The 19,516-nt window shown below is 43.3% G+C and overlaps 1 protein-coding gene across 3 annotated transcripts in view; it reads left to right on the top strand.

Moving 5' to 3' along the window:
* Nucleotides 1–12,013, top strand: part of LOC141091347 (retinol dehydrogenase 7-like) — a 62,890-nt gene extending 50,877 nt beyond the window's left edge. For all 3 annotated transcript variants that reach the window (XM_073576888.1, XM_073576889.1, XM_073576890.1), the window contains exons 3-5: nt 3,666–3,924; nt 7,289–7,452; nt 11,525–12,013. In XM_073576888.1, coding sequence (XP_073432989.1) covers nt 3,666–3,924; nt 7,289–7,452; nt 11,525–11,742 — 641 coding nt within the window. In that variant the 3' untranslated portion in view covers nt 11,743–12,013. The remainder of the gene's footprint in view (nt 1–3,665; nt 3,925–7,288; nt 7,453–11,524) is intronic.
* The last annotated feature ends 7,503 nt before the right edge of the window (nt 12,014–19,516 follow it).

The following is a 19,516-nucleotide window of genomic DNA, read 5'->3' on the forward strand; positions in this document are numbered from 1 at the left end:
GGTAGGTAGGTCCTGATACGCCTTCAAAGATCCTGGGGTCAGAAACGGAGCGAGGACATCCGCCCAATGGTCCCGGGGTAGCTTCTCTCTCTCAGCGACTCCTTCGAACATCTCCAGGTATGCCTCCACATCGTCCGATTTCTCCATCTTGGGAATCGCTATACGAACCGCTTTCCGGACCTCATGGATTCCCCGGTCAGCTCCTTTGGTCTGCGCTGCCGTGATATGCTGTATCAACAGCTGATTGGTTTCCTGCTGCTGCTACATAGCCTGCTGCTGCAGAGCCTGCTGTCGCATGGCCTCCTGTTGCTGCTGCATATCCTGCTGCTACTGCTGTGTAGCCTGCTGCTGCATAGCCTGCTGCTGCTGTCGCATGGCCTTTATGAGCGTTTTTACCGTGGCCTCCATTTCTGGAAAGTTCCCGCCTGGGTCTCTGCCACTCGTTTCACCCAGGACATAGGCTGGGGTGCAAATCAAAAATAAAAACAGTCTGGCCTCACTGCTTGTGCCCGCATTCAGTCCACCGATTGTAGGGATTCGCTCTGGTAGGCAATAGCTGGGCGGCAGTAACGAGGCAACACACAGGCTTAAAGTCCAATTTCAGTGGTTTTAATGTCACTCAGTAACCAGCAGCTTAACAAAACATATGGAAAACCAAACACATACTCCAGCTTGGAGAACCACTGGTCCCAGACTCACCCCTTGCACGGGACGGGCATAACTAAGCGGCTGCCAGGTCCTGCGGCATCCACCAGGTGCCATTCCCGGGGTTCTTCCGAGTCTTGCTGCAACAGTCATGCAGCACGGGAATCCTATATACAAGTTGCAGGCTGCGTCCACACAAGTCCCTGTAGCTTCCAGAAACACACTCACACTGTGGCATTTACCAACCTCCATTACATAGGGCCTAACGCCTCCCACCAGTGAGGTAGACATCACATGGGCTGATCACGTGACCCTGACATCATCGCAGGTCCCGTCTTTAAGGAAAAACCCGGCCAAACATTAATCTGCTAGGAGAAACATATCTTCCATCCAGTAAAACACCCTTTACTGTACCACAACACATAGAGCAAAACAGATACCAAGAGGAATGAGGGCCCTGCTTGCAAGCTTACAATCTATAAGGAATAATAGTAATAAATAATAATAATTTTATTTCTATAGTGCCAACATATTCCGCAGCACTTTACATTATAGAGGGGACTTGTATAGACAATAGACATTACAGCATAGCATAGCAATAAACACATAGATCAAATCAGATACCAAGAGGAATGAGGGCCCTGCTTGCAAGCTTACAATCTATAAGGGAAAAGGGGAGACACGAAAGGTGGATGGTAACAATTGCTTTTATTGTTTTTATGGTTTGGACCTTCCCTAGTGAAAGAATCGGGTGTTCCTGTTGCTGCATGAACCAGTTAACAGTTTAAATATGTAACAGTACAGACACAGAGGGCTATTAAATGCAAAAAGCATGTGAGAACATGATGCGAGGGACCTGGTTATGGTAAAAAATTTAGAAATGAGCCACACAGGGATATTTACGTTAATGCGTTGAGGCGATAGGCCAGTCTGAACAAATGAGTTTTTAAGGCACGCTTAAAACTGTTGGGTTTGGGGATTAAGACGAGAGAGGAGATGTAGGGTGGTGCTGAGCATGGAGGGCTTTGTGGGTGAGGGTAATAAGTTTATACTGAATTCTGGAGTGGAAAAGGGGAGACACGAAAGGTAGATGGTAACAATTGCTTTTGTTGATCGGACCAGCCATAGTGTAATGCTGCATGAACCGGTTATCAGCCTAAGTATGAAACAGTACAGACACAGAGGGCTATTATATGTATAAAGCATGTGAGAACATGATGCGAGTAACTTGGTTATGGTAAAAATTTTGAATGGGCCACACAGGATAATGCGTTGAGATGGTAGGCCAGTCTGAACAAATGTGTTTTTAGGGCATGATTAAAACTGTGGGGATTATGGATTAATAGTAATAACCTGAATAGTGCATTCCAAAGAATTGACGCAACACATTAAAAATCTTGGAGACGGGAGTGGGAGGTTCTGATTAATGAAGATGTTAACCTCTGTCATCAGCAGAACGGAGGGCACGGGTAGGGTGGTAGATTGAGACGAGGGAGGAGATGTAGGGTGGTGCTGAGCCATGGAATGCTTTGTGGGTGAGGCTAATAAGTTTGTACAGGATTCTGGAGTGGATGGGTAACCAGTGTAATGACTGGCACAAGGTAGAGGCATTGGCGTAACAACTGGTAAGAACTATGACCTGGCTGCAGCATTCAAGACAGATTGGAGAGGGGAGAGTTTGGCAAGAGGGAGACCGATTAGTATCGAGTTACAATAGTCCAGACGAGAATGAATAAGAGAAACAGTGATAGTTTTTGCAGAGTCAAAAGTAAGAAAAGGATGAATTCTAGAAATGTTTTTGAGGTGCAGATAACAAGAGCAAGCCAGTGATTGGATGTGGGGGGTTAATGAAAGCTCAGAATCAAGTATGACCCCAAGACAGTGGGCATGTTGAGTAGTGTTTGGTAGGGATACTTTAGGGTAGGTGCACCCAATGTCTTTTTCAGGCAGATTGTGCCGGGAAAGCCACCAGAAAATGCTAAAAAGAATGAGCATATGCATTTCTAATTTCTATGTAAAAAAAAAAAACCCATGTGTTCAGGCTTTTGAACACCTTTTAACCACTTCACTTTTCAAAAAAAAGATTAAAAAAAATAATGTTTTGCTCTGTACTTTACAATAGAAGTCAATTTAAAAGCCCAAAAGATGCCTGTAAGATGCACGGGAGTCTTTTAGTGCAATTTGCCATTGCTTTTGCTTAAAAAAAAAAATGACTGCAAAACATCAGCAAAAAGGATTTCACAATAGTCATTGTAATTCCCCCCCTTCAAAAAAAAAAATGTTGGTTGACCAAACTGTCAGAAAAATGCATAGGCAACGAGTGAAAAAAATACAAAAAAAGACACCTCAGGAAGCTCTGGCTTGAAAAACTCTTCTGCTTGAAAAACACGCCACATTTGCCTGAGCTTTAAAAGGCGTTGCGTGAACTTAACCTTAGGCCTCAATTACACATCAGTTTTTTTGAATCAGTATTTCATCAATACTTGTATGCTAAAACCAGGAGTGTCTCCAAAACACAGAGCAGGTGTCAATCTTTCAATCATCATTTTTCTGTGTAAGTTCTACTCTTGGCTTTGGCATACAAACACTAATGCAAAATACTGACGTGTGAATGGTGCCTTATGGAGATTTCCACAGCGTTTCTGTTTTGAAACGCCCAGAAAGTATATGTGTTAGAATATGTTTGGTGCAACAACTCCATTCCTGTCTATGAGTGTTTAGTTGCTAGATTTGTATGCTGTTTATAAAGTTAGAACAAAAAAAACTCCCAGTTGCTCACACAGAGATAGCATGTGACTGTATTTCTTGTTTTTCTTGTGCCTGTGTATGAGAGAAGCAGCCTGCTGCAGATGCTGCACAGATAGACACACAAATTATTTATTCCTGATCTATTAAGCTTATCATATATTGTTCCTAATTGTTCCTAAATAAAAAAAGCTCTGTCGCACGCTTGGAGAGTATCCTGAATAATCTGCTGCCAACAATATGTAACTCTAACATCAGATATTGTTTGTCTGCAGGACTCTGGGGCCTTGTGAATAATGCAGGAATTAGTGTCCCAAGTAGTACTACTGAATGGATGACGAAAAAGGACTTCTTTAAAGTCATAAATGTGAACCTACTGGGAGTTGTTGATGTTACCATCCATTTCTTACCCTTGATTCGGAAAGCTCAGGGACGAGTAGTGAATGTAGCCAGTGTAGGAGGAAGGTTAACCATAAATGCTGGTGGTTACAGCATTTCCAAGTATGGAGTAGAATCATTTTCAGATTCTCTCAGGTAAGTCCTATTAACTGTACCAAACATGTTTTGCTCTCTGATTTCTCTTTTACCTTGAATCTTTTAAAATAAATCTGTAACATTTTTGATTATATGAAGCTTTATCATTTGCCTTATTTTCTAGCATCTTTTACTTTCCTGTGCACAGCCTGCTAGTAAGGATCTGTGCATACGACATCTTTTCCTGGTGGGCGAACCTGACAAGTGAAAATGGCTTCACTACTTCAGGAAATGCTGACAGATTTTTTTTCTCCTGAAACGGGTTTTTTATTTTTCTGGTCATTTCCAGAGAGCTCTTTCAAAATGTTTAAAGACGGCATTTTTTACAGTGTTTTGGGGCAACTTTTTTATTGGTGATTTCTGGAATTTTTTTTAACTCAACAATGTAGAAACCTCTAGCTGTATTTCAAGCAAAAATGCTGACTAAATGCTCAAAAAGATGCACAAGCACCTTACAGACATCTTTTGAGCCCTCCCTTGGACTTGAATTGTAAATATTGAGCGTCTTCCAAGTAGCAGATTTTTGAAACTTGAAGCAGTTAAAAGATGCTCAAACACCTGAACAGCAGGTCAATTTACATAGTAATGTGTTAGGCATCAAGTTTCCCCCACCGCACAGGGGGAATCTCAATCTATGTTCCTTTGCGGTCTCCCATTTCTCTGCAGCCACAGAGATTCCTGCTCAGCAGAGATGTCGGTCCCGGTGTCTTGCCCAGGCTGATGCTAGGCATCTGGTTTGCTCCCTCTGGCTCTGCTATAACACCATGCTTGAGTCAGCAGCAAGCAGACGCTTCAGGGACTAAGTCCTGTCTTTTGCTTACTGAGCATGCCCGCGGGACGACCTCTCATTGGAGGTCGGAGGTCACATGCGCAGGTCCCATTCTTCCTCGGCTTGGTCCACTGGGAAGGTCCCGGAAGGACGCCGCTATAAAAGAGTCGCATGGCCGCTCGGCCATGCGCTAGTATACAGTGAAAAATGAGGATGAATGAACTCATGGAGATCAACATCCAACACTGCGGTGACACCATCACATGTTCCTCAACGCAGTGGTTCTAGAGTAATGCCCCCATCCCTTATGGGAAATATGTAAAAATATGCAAAACACAAGCTGCGGAGACACCATCACATGTTTCTCAACGCAAGCAATGACTAGCCAGGTCTTTCCCCGAGAAGGAACAACCACAGGAAGGGCCATCTCCAATGAAGGAAACCACCTATGCCAAAACATGGTATCCATCCACAGACAGCTGTTTCGGGTTATTGCCCCTCATCAGTGTGCAGTAGGAAACTGGCCAGTAGGAGCAATGCCTAGTAGAAGACTGTGAAAAATGAGGATGAATGAACTCATGGAGATCAACATCCAACACTGCGGAGACACCATCACATGTTTCTCAACGCAGTGATTCTAGAGCAATGCCCCCATCCCTTATGAGAAATATGTAAAAATACGCGCTAGTATACAATCTTGTTGGTGTATGTGTGAGTGATGATGGATGCATGAAACTGGTGACTGTCTTATTAAGACTCCCCTCCCTTGGATACGCATATGTTGGGGAACTGAAGTAGAGTCAGCGCCTATCAGTGACATTGCCTTTGTGCCACAGTGCTTCCACTCACAGCACTTCACTTAGCGCCATATTGTGCCATCCAGCACAAGGCACCTTTGTACAGCCTCAAGCAGCTGCAACCGCCAGTAGCTGCGCCGTGCACAAGTTGTGCACTTTCCTTGCCCTAATAATATGTGCGCTTATACTTCTGTTGTTCTTCCTGGCACCGCAGTTGCAGTGTCGAGCACTAGTGTGTCTAGAGGGACTCTAACCCAGCATCTCAGGGCAGAGTCCTGTGACTATACACTAGTGCTCATATTGCCGAGCTCTGTGAGCATTAACAGGCTCCGGCGTTTTTGTTGCAGCGGCTCTGTGAAGTAACAGAGCTCGCTCCTGTGCACGCCGGGTCAGCGGTTAACCCGCCGGTGTTCAGTTAGTGCTCTGCCATTACCTAGCAGCAGTTTGCCATCTCTGCACAGTGGACCCCGGGCTGCGAACGCACCTTATACCATCTCTATTATTCGGTGCGTTCCACAAGCCCCTAACATAATGTATATGTTCATTATTTTGAATGTTTTCCTAAATTGATACTTTGGTGAAGAAACCCATTTTGTTCTTTATTCACCATTTGATGTTTTCTACTATTTAGATTTCGGTGCACAGGGGCCGGACTGTACACGGGGTTTTCTCCTCCCTGTCTGTGTTTCCCCAACCCCTCTACTACCTCCGGTCTGTGAATGACTGGTTACTGCTGAAATTTTATACAGAGGGGGCAGGTCATTTACATACCAGAGAGAGCAGTGGGGCTGGGGAATCACAGACCAGGAGGAGGCGACCCCTGTGTGCAGTCCGGCCCCTGTGCACTGAAATCTAATTGGCAGAAAACTTCAAATGGTGATTAAACAAAAACAAGAACAACAAAGTGGATTTCTTCACCAGAGGTACCAAAGTATTCAGTATTACAGCACCATTACAGCCATGTCTTTAGTTTACATTACAAAATCGTACTAACATAGTTATTTTTTTATTAGCATAGTTAATAAGGTTGAAGGAAGACTTTAAGTCCATCAAGTTCAACCCATATCCTATCCTAACTTGCCCTAACATATTGATCCAGAGGAACTGACCATTTCAATTTAAAAAAAAATATTTAAAAATTTTCATGGCCAAGATGAGAAAAACTGGATATAGGTGCCACCCATCAGAGATCGATGCGTTTCAACCTATGTCTTAGGCATCATCATGACTAAGACGTACAGTAGGTCGAAACACGTCAATCTTCCTTATCAGTGTGTTAGTGCCCGACAATATAAGTTACTTATTTTAATAGCTTTTCAATAAAAGTTATTTTTTAGCCACCTTCGCCCATCCTGGATCCTTCCTTCCTTCTTTCCAGTGAAAATAAAAACACTTATACTGATCTCCTGTGCAGGCGTCGTTCCAGCAGTGCCAGCACGCATGTACACAGAGCTCACATATGGTTGTTGCTACACTTGAGCACTGCACCCAACCAAAACAACGACACGTGAGCCCCGGAAACGTGAGTGCCAGTATCTCTGGAATGGCACCATCACGGGAGGTGAGAATAAGTGTTTTTATTTTCACAGGATCAAACATGGTGAATGAAAATAAGTTATCCTGGTAGTTGACAACCCCTTTAAACTTACTTTGTACAGCACCATTAGTCTTTCTCTCCTTTGCTTGTGCAACCTGTTAGCTAATAAGTGACAGTCATTTTTTTGCCACATTGATCATTTCTGATGATCAGTAAGTTTGGCAAAAAATAATACAATTCCTTTTTCACTCTATTTTACAGACGTGAAATGAAACCTTTTGGGGTGAAGGTATGCATAATTGAACCCGGCTTTTTTAATACACAAATTACAAATAAAGATTTGCTTAAAAAATGCATAAAAGACTCCTGGGACAGCGCTTCAGAGGAAGTAAAAAAAAGCTACGGAGTGCAGTTTTATCAACAGAGTAAGTATTTTTAAACCAAAGCATTAATGCTAGATAGTAGAGAATATGCTGTATTGCTGCACAAGGCTGTTAGGTTGTGTGCACATGCTGCGGATTCTGCTGCGGAATCCGCAGCAGTTTTTGCTGCGGTGTACAGTACCATAATATCCTATGGATATTAAAAACCGCAGTGCAGACGGTGCGTATCTTTCCGCGCGGTTTTCCTGCGGTTTCAAAACCGCAGAAAGAATTGACATGTCAATTCTTTCTGCGGATTCCACTGCGGTTTACCATCTCCTCCATTGTGGAGATGAAAAACCGCAGGGCAAAACCGCAGAGCAATCCGCAGGTAAAATCGCAGGTCTTTTGACCTGCAGATTTACCTGCGGATTTTACAAAATCCGCGCGGCCAAGTCCACACCTAATCCGCAGTGTGTGCACGTACCCTAACTCTCGTGTCTGTTCACTATATACTACAATTATTCAGACCCTGAGCACGGCACGCTCCTTTGCTTCTCATTAGATGTTCAGACATTACGGATTTACTGTGGAACCTATCAGTAACAAATCTGTATGTGTCTGCAGAGGCACACTTGCACCAAATTATGATGATTTTGTTGTCGTATTCCCTGCTGACGTTGGAAGTTTTTTGTTTTTAAGAAAAATAATATTTATTCTACCGATTTCTTAACTCTTAGCAGGGTTTCCATCCCAGTGTTGGTGCACAAGTCTAGACTGCAAGGCTATGCGCCTCAATGAGTTTTTAACGCTGTGTATTTTCAATGTTTCAAAAACGCAGCGTCATATAGTTCCAGGAAAGTGGATGCGATTTATAGAAATCTCCTGCTCTCTGTGCTTCTTTTTATGTAGCATAAACTGACCCGTAGTGTGTGTTTCAAATCCACATCATGTCAATCTCTTTTGTGGGTGCGCTAATTTTATGTGTAGATTTTACCTTTACACTTGCAGAAAGAAAGCAAATGCGTTTTTAGTGCTTTTCTGCAGAGGAAACGAACAAAAAACGCATGTAGTCCGCACATGACTGTATCAATACATTTTGTCAAAGCCAAATACCAGGACGCATTAAAAACAAAGCAGCTTTATTTAAAACAAGACATACTGAGAAGAGACAAAAAACGCAACGTCAATAATACGATAAAAAGGTGATGTAAAAAACGTACTCAAATGCAATGAAAAAAACGTAAGTAAACTAATTTACTTAATGGGAGCAAAAATGGAGCAGAAGACCTGCAACATCAAACTTTCATTGTGGGAACGTAGCCCTTTGATGACATTTTATCCCATGTGATTGGCATGTCCTTTACAGGAGGTTGGGGTACAACAAGGTTGGCATGGAAACCTTGTTAGAATAAAATAGAAAAAATGGGATTATGTTTTTGTATATATTTTTGTATATATTGTGCTACAGACGTAGGCTTTACACGGACTTTGACTTATCCATTAAAACCACAGTTTATTTACAACAGAATTAGAAATGTTGACGATAAAAATAAGGCCGGGGTCACACTAACCGACGCAAAATACGGTCCGTATTTTACATGCGTAATACGGATGAATGACCCCTAAATAGTGCTCCGTATGTCATCCGTAAGCAAGGTGTGGTCGCGTATTTTGTGCATGTCAGTATCCGTATGTAATCCGTATGGCATCCGTATGCTGAGATTTTCTCGCCGGCTTGCAAAATGGACATATAATGGAGCCCTATGACAGGGTTTCTAACAGAAATGAAAGAATAGATATAGACACATAGAATGCATATATATATATATATATATATATACATGTCATTGAGACAAACATACTCGTATATTTATATTTCATAGAGTTCTTCATAGCAGAATAGCCGCTAATTCAATTGCCGACTTCTGTCAAATCATTCCCCAACCGGACATGAAATGACACATGGTTTACATTCAGTAAAGCATTTCATTTCATGTTTTTTTATATGTCCCTGACTAATAATTAGATGAGGGTTTGTGTGCAAAATTTGGGAGGTGTAGGTGTTATTTTAAGGGGTTAATTCGTTGTAAAAAAATGCGTGGGCTTCCGCTGTAATTTGTCAACCAGAGAGGTTAAGCAGGTGAGTAAGGGCAGATTTTAATAGCCATGAGAGGGACCATTGCTTTTGGCCCCCCCCGGCTACAAAAATCTGCCCCCAGACACCCCAGAAATGGCGCATCTATAAGATGTGCCAATTCTGGCACTTATCCTCTCTATTCCCATTGCCCTGTAGCGGTGGCGAATGGGTTAATATAACAAAGGGTTAATGTCACCATTCGACTGTAAGGTGACATTAAGCCAATTAATAATGGAGAGGTGTCAATAAGACACTGATCCATTATTAACCCTATACTAAGATAGGGTTAAAAACCACACACAGACATTAATTAAAAAGTCATTTAATGAAATAAATACACCAAGTTTTTGACAAATTTTTATTAGTCTGGTAATCCCAAAAAAACCATGACCTGCAAAAAAAATAACAAAAAATCACCAATATCCTTACCACTCCGCCGTTCAGTCATGTCCCACGCTGCAATCCATCAGAAGGGGTTAAATAGTTTACAATGAGGACCGGTGCTAATGCGACCAGCCCCACTGTAAACTACTACAAAATGAATTGATTCAGCTCTGCGCAGCCTCAATGGCTGCCTGTAGATGATCTAATTACCGTGGGAAAGTTTCTGACTTTTTTCCCATGGTGATTAGTTCATTCACAGACCAATGTTAAGCAATGGAAAAAAAATGCTGTGCACATGCTGCGGAAAATTCCGCACAGAATCCGCAGCGGTTAATTTTCCTCAGCATGTCAATTCTTTGTGCGGATTCCGCTGCTTCTACACCCATTCATTATAGGAATCCACAGCCCAAAAAGCGCATGACAATCTGCATTAAATTTGCACAAAATCCACATAAAAAACGCATAAAAACGAGCAGATTTTGACCTGCGGATTCTGCCAAGTGATGCAGAATCCGCTCAGGAAATTCCTGAGCCCAATCTGCAATGTGTGCACATACCCTTAGACAGGCAATCCCTGCATGTGTTGTGGATGTTGAACAGCCGCGAGACATGCAGCTGCGGGGACTGAAACGTATTTTATTTTTCGAGCACGATGAAGACAGTCAGCACCCGAGCATGCTCAGATAACCCCTTATCTGAGGTATGTTCATGTCATACTAACCACTGAGCATTGATGTGATGCTTTGCTTTTTGCACAGTATGGCCGGGATCACACATGCGAGAAACACGGCCGGGTCTTGCATGTTAATACCCGGCACTGCCGCCAGCACTTGGGAGCGGAGCGCGTGGCTGCATATATTGCTATGCGGCCGCACGCTCCGCTCCTGAGTGCCGGGTATTAACATGTGAGACTCGGAAGTGTTTCTCGCATGTGTGATCCCGGCCTACTAGTCTTCCTACACAGTCAGCTGTTTAGGAGAGATTTTTCCGCAATACATCAGTTGTTTATGATGGGCATTCACTATTGAAGGGTTGTTTTCCTAAGCACTATTTAATGACCAGAGTAGCTATACTAGTTTTCGTATACTAATGAATCTAAAAGAGTCCTATGGGTCCATTTGTTTCAGATGCTTTTCATGGCTACATGCTTATTTTCTTCAAATTTTCTAATTCCATCAAAATTGCAAAACACTTGGTGTATTTTATTGTAACTGGAGTAAAAAAATGGTAGTGAATAATCATAACATTTATGGCACCAAACCATAAACCAATGATGCCACAGGGAGATCCGCAGCCTATGCATTATATATGAATAAGTGGAAAATGTAATGGGTCCTAAAATTATTAAAATCCCATTTCAAGAAGCATGAGGGATCTAATGGTTGGTTCATAAACCAGTCAACAGATTGCGACAAGCCAAAAAGATGAATCTCTAATCATTTATTTAAAGATCTCCATAATCTCAAACATTTATAGAATTTGTGCTTTATGTGAAAATGTGAGAAATCCCATAAAAACATATGTGAAAGAAAGCAAGCAAGATGAATGAACCATGAGGTTTTGATCGGTTTCATATTTTACATTTTACATATATTTATATTTTACATCTAGGTATGGAGATCCTTGACAAAATATCAATCATATGTAGCAAGAACCTGTCTCTAGTCACAAACTGCATGGAGCATGCTCTGACCGGTGTTTACCCTTGGACTCGTTACTCCACAGGATGGGATGCCACGCTCTTCTACTTGCCATTGTCCTATTTGCCTACAGTGGTTTCAGACTTTATATTCACCATGGGACAACCTAGACCAGCAGGTGCCATCTGATGATCCTTCTAGAATTCTCTCAGCTTTAAGGTGTTGGACACTTTCTCTTTTTAACACGTCTTCGATATATATATATATATATACATATATATCAGTTTGTGCCACAAAAGTATAAGTGTTATTAATGTTACTTTATTTTAATAAGTGACTACATTCTGATGTCACAAAAATGCTCATATTTCCATTTGTGAGGTGGATCAGATTTTCAGCAGTGTTTCATATTTCATCCGTTTTTCTCATATGCAAATAAAAATTAATGGAAGTTTCTCTACATTTTTTCAGCAAATAGTCAGTAAATACAAACAGCACTACAATGCCAACAGTGGGCTCTCTACCTTTTTCATGCATGAACCTATAAACTTAAAAGTGTGAATTTGAACAAAACTTTCTTTGTTTTTTTGCAATAATTTGGTCAGCAAAGAAAACACGGACATGCGAACAGCTCCATGGACAATAATGAGTAAGTGGTCAATCTGTGAACACATAAGAAAATTGGATTTGTGAAAGAAAATTTTTGTGGGGTGGTATATTCATTTCATACTCTGGCTCAACAAATTTGCATATTAAAAATGTTTACAATGAAACACATTCCTATTAACAACTGGAGTAACTCAGGGGCGGACACATCGTCGATGCGGCTGCACCAGGACCCAGAGGTGAAGGGGGCCCGCTGGTACCAGCTACTTTTTCAGTTAGGTGTGAGTCCTCTGAAGCATATTCAGCTGAAATATTGAAATGAAGATTAGCATGGGGGACATTATTCCAGGAAAGGGACCAGGATGGGGCACATTATAACAGGAAAGGACCAGGATTGGGAACATTATACCAGGAAGTAAAACACAATGAGGCAAATTGTACAAGAAAGGGGACATTATACCAGAAAGCGAACAGGTATGGGGGACATAATACCAAGAAGTGGACCTGGATGAGGAAAATTTTACCATGAAAGAGGCAATGTTGGGAAACATCCCAGGAATGAGCGCAGCGTTACTGGAAGGGGGGTCCCATATTATGAATAATCCTCTTTAGTTATGTATGTTGCAGTCCCTTATTACGTAACGTTCTCTGTTGTTAAGTACAGTGCTGTCCCATTATTACATAGTATTATGTCTTGTTATATATAGCACCATTCCTTGCATAAGTGTATTCTCATTAATTTTGTTATTCACAGTGACCTCTCTTTATTAAATAGAGTGCATTTTTGTCAGATATAAAATGACTGCTCATGGGACAGCACCTGACCGGAAGACCAGTCTATCAGCCTCCTTCATCAGAAAAGAAGCTTTACAATGTTCCATCCGCAGTCAATTCAGTTTATAACAAAAGAAGACATCTCTATATATAAAATTGAATGTGTGTGTATCATCAACCAATCACGAAGCATCTTTCATTTCACCAGAGCTGTTTAAAAGAAGCTGAGCTGTGATTGGTTGCTATGAGCAACAGTTTTCTTACTGCATGACAACACTTCAGCAGACAGTGACATGGTGGGAGAAATCTAGCATCCCTGGGAACATAAGCTCCAGCCATCGTCTGCCCCGCAGAAAGGAGCAGAGAGCACATGACAGAAATGAATCCCCCCTCCCTGCTCATATCCCCATCACACATCCTCCATCCCATAGGCACATCTTCCCTCTTAAAGGGATCATTGGTAAGGAAGTCAGGGCAAATACATCCAGTGCTTTGGATTGACCACAGGCCTCTCTTAAAGAGATCCCCGGCATGGAAGTTAGGACCGATCCACTCAGCGCTCTGGTTCTGACCACAGGGTCTCTTAAAGAGATCCCCGGTATGGAAGTCATGGCAATTGCCTTCAAATGCTCTGGTTCTGACCCCAGGCCTCTATTAAAGGGATCATTGGTGTGGAAATCAGGGCAAATCCATCCAGTGCTTTGGTTTTGAGCCCAGGCCTCTCTTAAAGGGATCCCCGGAACAGAAGTGAGGGCAAATCCACTCTGCGCTTTGGTACTGACCGCAGGCCTCTCTTAAAGGGATCTCCGCTATGGAGGTTAGGGCAAATCCCTCAGCGCTCTGATTCCAACCCCAGGCCTCACTTAAAGGGATCCCAGGTATGGAAGTGAGGGAAATTCCACTCAGCGTTCTGGTTCTGACCCCAGGCTCTCTTAAAGGGATCCCCGGTATGGAAGTCAGGGCAATTGCCTTCAAATGCTCTGATACTGACCCCAGGCCTCTATTAAAGGGATCATTGGTATGGAAGTCAGGGCAAATCCATCCAGTGCTTTGGTTTTGACCCCAGACATCTCTTATAGGGATCCCCGGTATGGAAGTTAGGACCGTTCCACTCAGCGCTGTGGTTCTGACCCCTGGGCCTCTTAAAGGGATCATTGGTATGGAAGTTAGGGCAATTACACTCAGTGCTCTGGTTCTGACCCCAGGCCCCTCTTAAAGGGATCCCCAGTATGGAAGTGAGGGCAAATCCACTCTGCGCTTTGGTACTGACCCCAGGTCTCTCTTAAAGGGATCTCCGGTATGGAAGTTAGGGTAAATCCCTCAGCGCTCTGATTCTCACCCCAGGCTTCTATTAAAAGGATTATTGGTATGGAAGCCAGGTCAAATCTACTCAGCACTCTGGTTCTGATGCCAGGCCTCTCTTAAAGGGATCCCCGGTATGGAAGTTAGGGCCATTCCACTCAGCGCTCTGGTTCTGACCCCAGGCTGACGGGATGATGTGGAATATTAGGGGTAGTAGTCCGGTGGCTCTGGCTGATGGGATGATGTGGGATATTAGCTGGAGTAGTCTGGTGGCTCTGGCTGACGGGATGATGTGGGATATTAGGGGTAGTAGTCCGGTGGCTCTGACAGGATGATGTGGGATATTAGGTGGAGTAGTCTGGTGACTCTGGCTGATGGGATGATGTGGGATATTAGTGGTAGTAGTCTGGTGGCTCTGGCTGACAGGATTATGTGGGATATTAGGGGTAGCAGTCCGGTGACTGTGACGGGATGATGTGGGATATTAGTGGAAGTTGTCCAGTGGCTATGGCTGACGGGATGTTGTGGGATATTAGGGGTAGTAGTGCGGTGACTTTGAAGGGATGATGTGGGATATTAGTAGTCTGTTGGCTCTGGCTGACGGGACGATGTGGGATATTAGGGGTAGTTGTCCGGTAGCTCTGGCTGACGGGATTGTGTGGCATATTATAGTGAACATGGCTATGTGGAGTGGAAGAGGCTATACACTCAGGTATATATATATATATATATATATATATATATATATATATATATACACATTCATTATAATTTGTTATAACTAACTGTAGTTAGTTACTATGCCCGGGCAGCGCCGGGCTCTTCAGCTAGTTATGTAATAAAGACAAGGTGCTAAAAATAACAAAAATAATAACAAAATCCAATATGAAAGGAACGGTGCTGTACATAACAAGAGGGCACTGTGTAATAAGGGATAGTAATATACATAATGAGAGGAGACTGTGTAATTTCATAAAGTGGCATGTAAAAGTTTGAGCAGCCCTGGTCAAAATTACTGTTATTGTGAACAGTTATGTAAACTGAAGATGAAATGATCTCTAAAATGCCTAAAGCTAAAAATGAAATATTCCCTTTATATTTTAGGCAAAAATATATGTATGTATTGTCATTTTTTCCATTTTAAAAAATTAGAAAAAAGAATATGGGCTGATGCAAAAAAGTCGGGCACCTTTGGAGATTTGTGTGCTCAGATAACTTTGAACGAGGTTTCAGACCTTAATTAGCCTGTTAGGGTTATGGCTTGTACACTATCATCGTTCGGAAAGGCCAGGTGATGTAAATTTCCCAGTTTTAAAAAAACCCAGCCTCCTCTAAGTTTGTGCCAAAAAAGCAGCAGCCATGGGTTCTTCTAAGCAGCTGCCTAGCCCTCTGAAAATGAAAATAGTGGAGACCCACAAAGCAGGAGAAGGCTATAAAAGATAGCAAAGCGTTTTCAAGTTTCCCTTTCCTCAGATCATCCTTGATTCTTGTTAAGTTTATAGAGAATAAAGTCTAAATTCTCATAAAGGAGGAAGAAGGAAGGAGTCCAGCAGAATTCTATGAAAATTGTGGTGGCCCAATACTAGGCACAATCCTAGCACTCTGAAAATGAAAATGGTGGTGACCCACAAAGCAGGAGAAGGTTATAAGAAGATAGCAGAGCGTTTTCAAGTGGCACTTCCTCAGATCAGTCTTGACCCTTGTAGTTAATTCTCTTTAGAATAAAGTGTAAATTCTCATAGAGGAGGAGGAAGGAAGGAATTCGGGACAACCATCCAATGTTATAATGCAGTTTATTCACAAGCCATTAAAGGGTGTCCTTGGATCCTTGGTTTTAATGGCTTGTGAATAAACTGGATTTTAATATTGGATGGTTACGCAGGATTCCTTCCTTCTTCCTCCTACTCATGGCTGTGCCTCACCAGCAGAAGCGGTACCCTCCACGTGTACAGTGCGGAAAATAAGTATATGATACACTGATGATTTTGCAAGTTTCTAAACTTTTTCCTGGCTCTCTCACTGGTAGCACAGCTGCCAACACAGCTTCAAGCACAGAGAGGACTGGGAATCAGCAGGGCCCATGTGTAAGGGAGGTCCAGAACTGTAGTCATGGCCGAACACTCAGGTGTATCTGAGCCCTGGACTCCTCTTACATGAAAACAGCATTCTTTCACCAGCATACCTGTGTCTTCTCTCACTGCACCATCAGGGATACCACTGTGGTGCTGAAGTCTTTCTACCATTGGTTTCGCAAGAATTGAGACACAGTCCGATTCAAATGCAATAAGTGAAACTTTACTTGAACAACTTGGCAGCACATTCTTGTCAGTTACAACATCAACAGCAAGTTCCATGCAGTTCTCATTCTGTTCTTTCCCTGTACTTAGTTCCATGCCCTCCAGTACATTACTGTCACGTGGACCCGTCCTGTGTGACGCGATCAGCAGGCCGGTAACTAAAACAACAGGACGCTGCACGTGATACTGTCCTGTGTGACACGGCTCCCAGGCCGGTAACTAAAACAACAAGACAAGGGGTAGGGAAACAGTTACAACGGTGGGCCCTGCAATAGGGAAAGGGGACATGGAGACCTCCTGCACTCCCCTGAGTCAGTGTCCCTACCGCTCCTAACGTTCCCTATGCCGGTTCCGCACCTTGCGCCGATCAGGAACCTGTTGCCCTAGCACACCCTACACCTATCCCTTGCTAGGGAGCTGGGTGGTGCAGGCACTGGCCCCACCGCTGTACTAATACACACTAAGGAAAAAACACAAACGGGAAAACACAACTTAGGTTTACTCTGTTGCACTTGCTCCAGGCAACAGAGTCCACCACCAGCATGCAGCTCTCCTCCTGAATCGCTGCCACCAAGCTCTGTCAGAGCTACAAGGAAATCCCCTATGATTCCTTCCACACCAGGGCTAAGACAGAGCTGCAAGGAACACTCTCCAGCTCCTTCCTCCACCAAGGATGGTTGAAATGAACAATATCACCAACACTGATTGCAACACCTGTGACTCTTTTATAGCAGAGCCAGCAATCACTCTTGTATTATAATCATGTGCACTTAACTAAAGAAACAAGAGTGCAATGACGCTCACCACCACCGGGGGCAAACTTAGAACAAACGACACCACAGTGCAATAATCCTAATGGCCACCGGGGGCAAAAACCAACCTTAAGCACAGCTTAGGAAAAAAAAAGGTTACCTGTGCTTTTTATCAGTCCTGATCCAGCATGGATCATGACAATTACAAGGTAAGAGCACCTTATGCGGTACCGCCTCATTCTCCCTGTTCAGACTCACTGTGCTTGGGGATTCTCTGGCCTTTTTTGCCCTGGTCCTGAGAGCATCTGCCCATGCAATAATCTGCCACATGTTGAATAATCTGTGCTGTGCCCTGTACTCTTCCGGACAGCTTCCTTTCTCCAGCTGTGAACTGCTGAAATCCTTCTGCTTGACACTATCCTTCTGTCCTATAGACTCCAAATGGTTAAGCTTCTCTTCTTCCAACGTTATGTGACTGCTGTGGTATCCTGGGCCTAGAGCCCACATGGACTATTTGGGTGCCCAGGCCCTTCTCACTACCTAAAGGAACATTCCTAGCTTACCACACAGCAGCCCCTCCTTTTGTTAACCCTTTCCTATCCTATTCACTAGCTGAGAGCTCTGTACACTATAATACCCCATCTAGTGGCCAATCCAATAACTGCACTTACCCTATACACTATATATAGCAGCATTACAACAGTATAACAATATATACATATATACATATATATACATTTAGCAAGGAATGGTAATACACTTTACAGTGAAGCAGTACCATTATATAGACATGGTAATACACTTAATCATGTAGCAGTACCGTAATGTATTAACAAATATACATACGCTGATAATATATTTCACCGGGACGAAAGAGAAAGGCAAGGGCATTACCGTAATATATCATACCCCGTACACATGGACAAAAAAACTATTATGCCCAATGGTGGTGCAAGTGTCATGTCGGACGCTGTTCACACCACAGCGTCCGGCAGGCAGAGGTAGTTCCACCTCCATCCACTATAGCCTCAGTGGTGCCGGCTTGATCTTCAGGCTCTCGGGGGTTAATCTTGCTGGAGACCAGGTTGGATGTTTAGTCACGCCCAAGGTCTTTAAATAGTCATGCTGGCCTATGGGCGTCGCCAATTATAGCTTGTGTTTCGTACCAAGTGGTTCCGGTCTGGAGTGGAGGTGTTGAAAAGAGAGAGATTCGTATCTGGTGGCGTATGATCCGTTGTTATCCTTTCTCCTTCCCATATTTGTGCTTAGTTGTGCCCTGTTCACATTACTGTATATTCCTGTGTGCGTGCGGCGCAGTGCAGTTTAAGTTCTCCCTGTCTGTCATAATTTGTGTGGGGGCTTTGGTGGTGTGTCTCCTCACTGGGTGGAGGGTGGAGGGTTAAGTGCAGGGCTGAGCAGGAGATAAGGAAAGGTTGGAGGCTCAGGCATTTGCACCATCAGCAAAAACCCTGGGTTGAGGGTCAGACAGGGTTTCCCCTAGTTAAAGGGACATCACAGGGGCCCCGGGTATTTCAGCCTTAGTTGAACTAAGCCCCGCGTGACAGCAAGTGGGTTTGTGAATCCACTTTGCCACAGGGCCAGGCCTGCCTAGGAATGGCATAAATAAGCAGCTACCAAGTGTTCACTGGAGCTTCTGAAGGTGGAGACAGACTGGGCTGCAGGTAGCTGCTAGTAACCAATCCTAGGCAGATCCTGGTATTGCAGCTGCAGATTAGCTGACACTGATCAGGGCGATGTCCAGACACAGCGCTCTAGAATACTTGATCAGGGACTGGCCGCACATGGACCTGAGGACACTGTTCTGGCACAGGTTGCACTGGGACCAGGGATCAGAGTCGATGAGCAAAAAAGAGGAATCCAGCTCCAAGGAATAAAATCAATTTCTTTTATTTAATTCCAAAATTAAAAGTATGACAAAATCATACATCACGCTGATACCGGGTATACCGATGAGAAAAAGTGCCTGGCTGAAACTGAACGCGTTTCGAACTTAGACACAACTGAGTCTAAGAACACGTGTTTGTTCGAAACACGTTCAGTTTCAGCCAGGCACTTTTTCTCACTGGTATACCCAGTATCAGCGTGATGTATGATTTTGTCATACTTTTATCTTTGGAATTAAATAAAAGAAATTGATTTTAATCCTTGGAGCTGGATTCCTCTTTTTTCCTCAAGTACATTTCCTGGTGCCTGGCGGAGACACGAATCCTT

The sequence above is a fragment of the Dendrobates tinctorius genome, unplaced genomic scaffold (genome assembly GCF_039654945.1).
Source record: "Dendrobates tinctorius isolate UK_male_01 unplaced genomic scaffold, ASM3965494v1 ptg000051l, whole genome shotgun sequence".
Classification (NCBI taxonomy): Eukaryota; Metazoa; Chordata; class Amphibia; order Anura; family Dendrobatidae; genus Dendrobates; species Dendrobates tinctorius.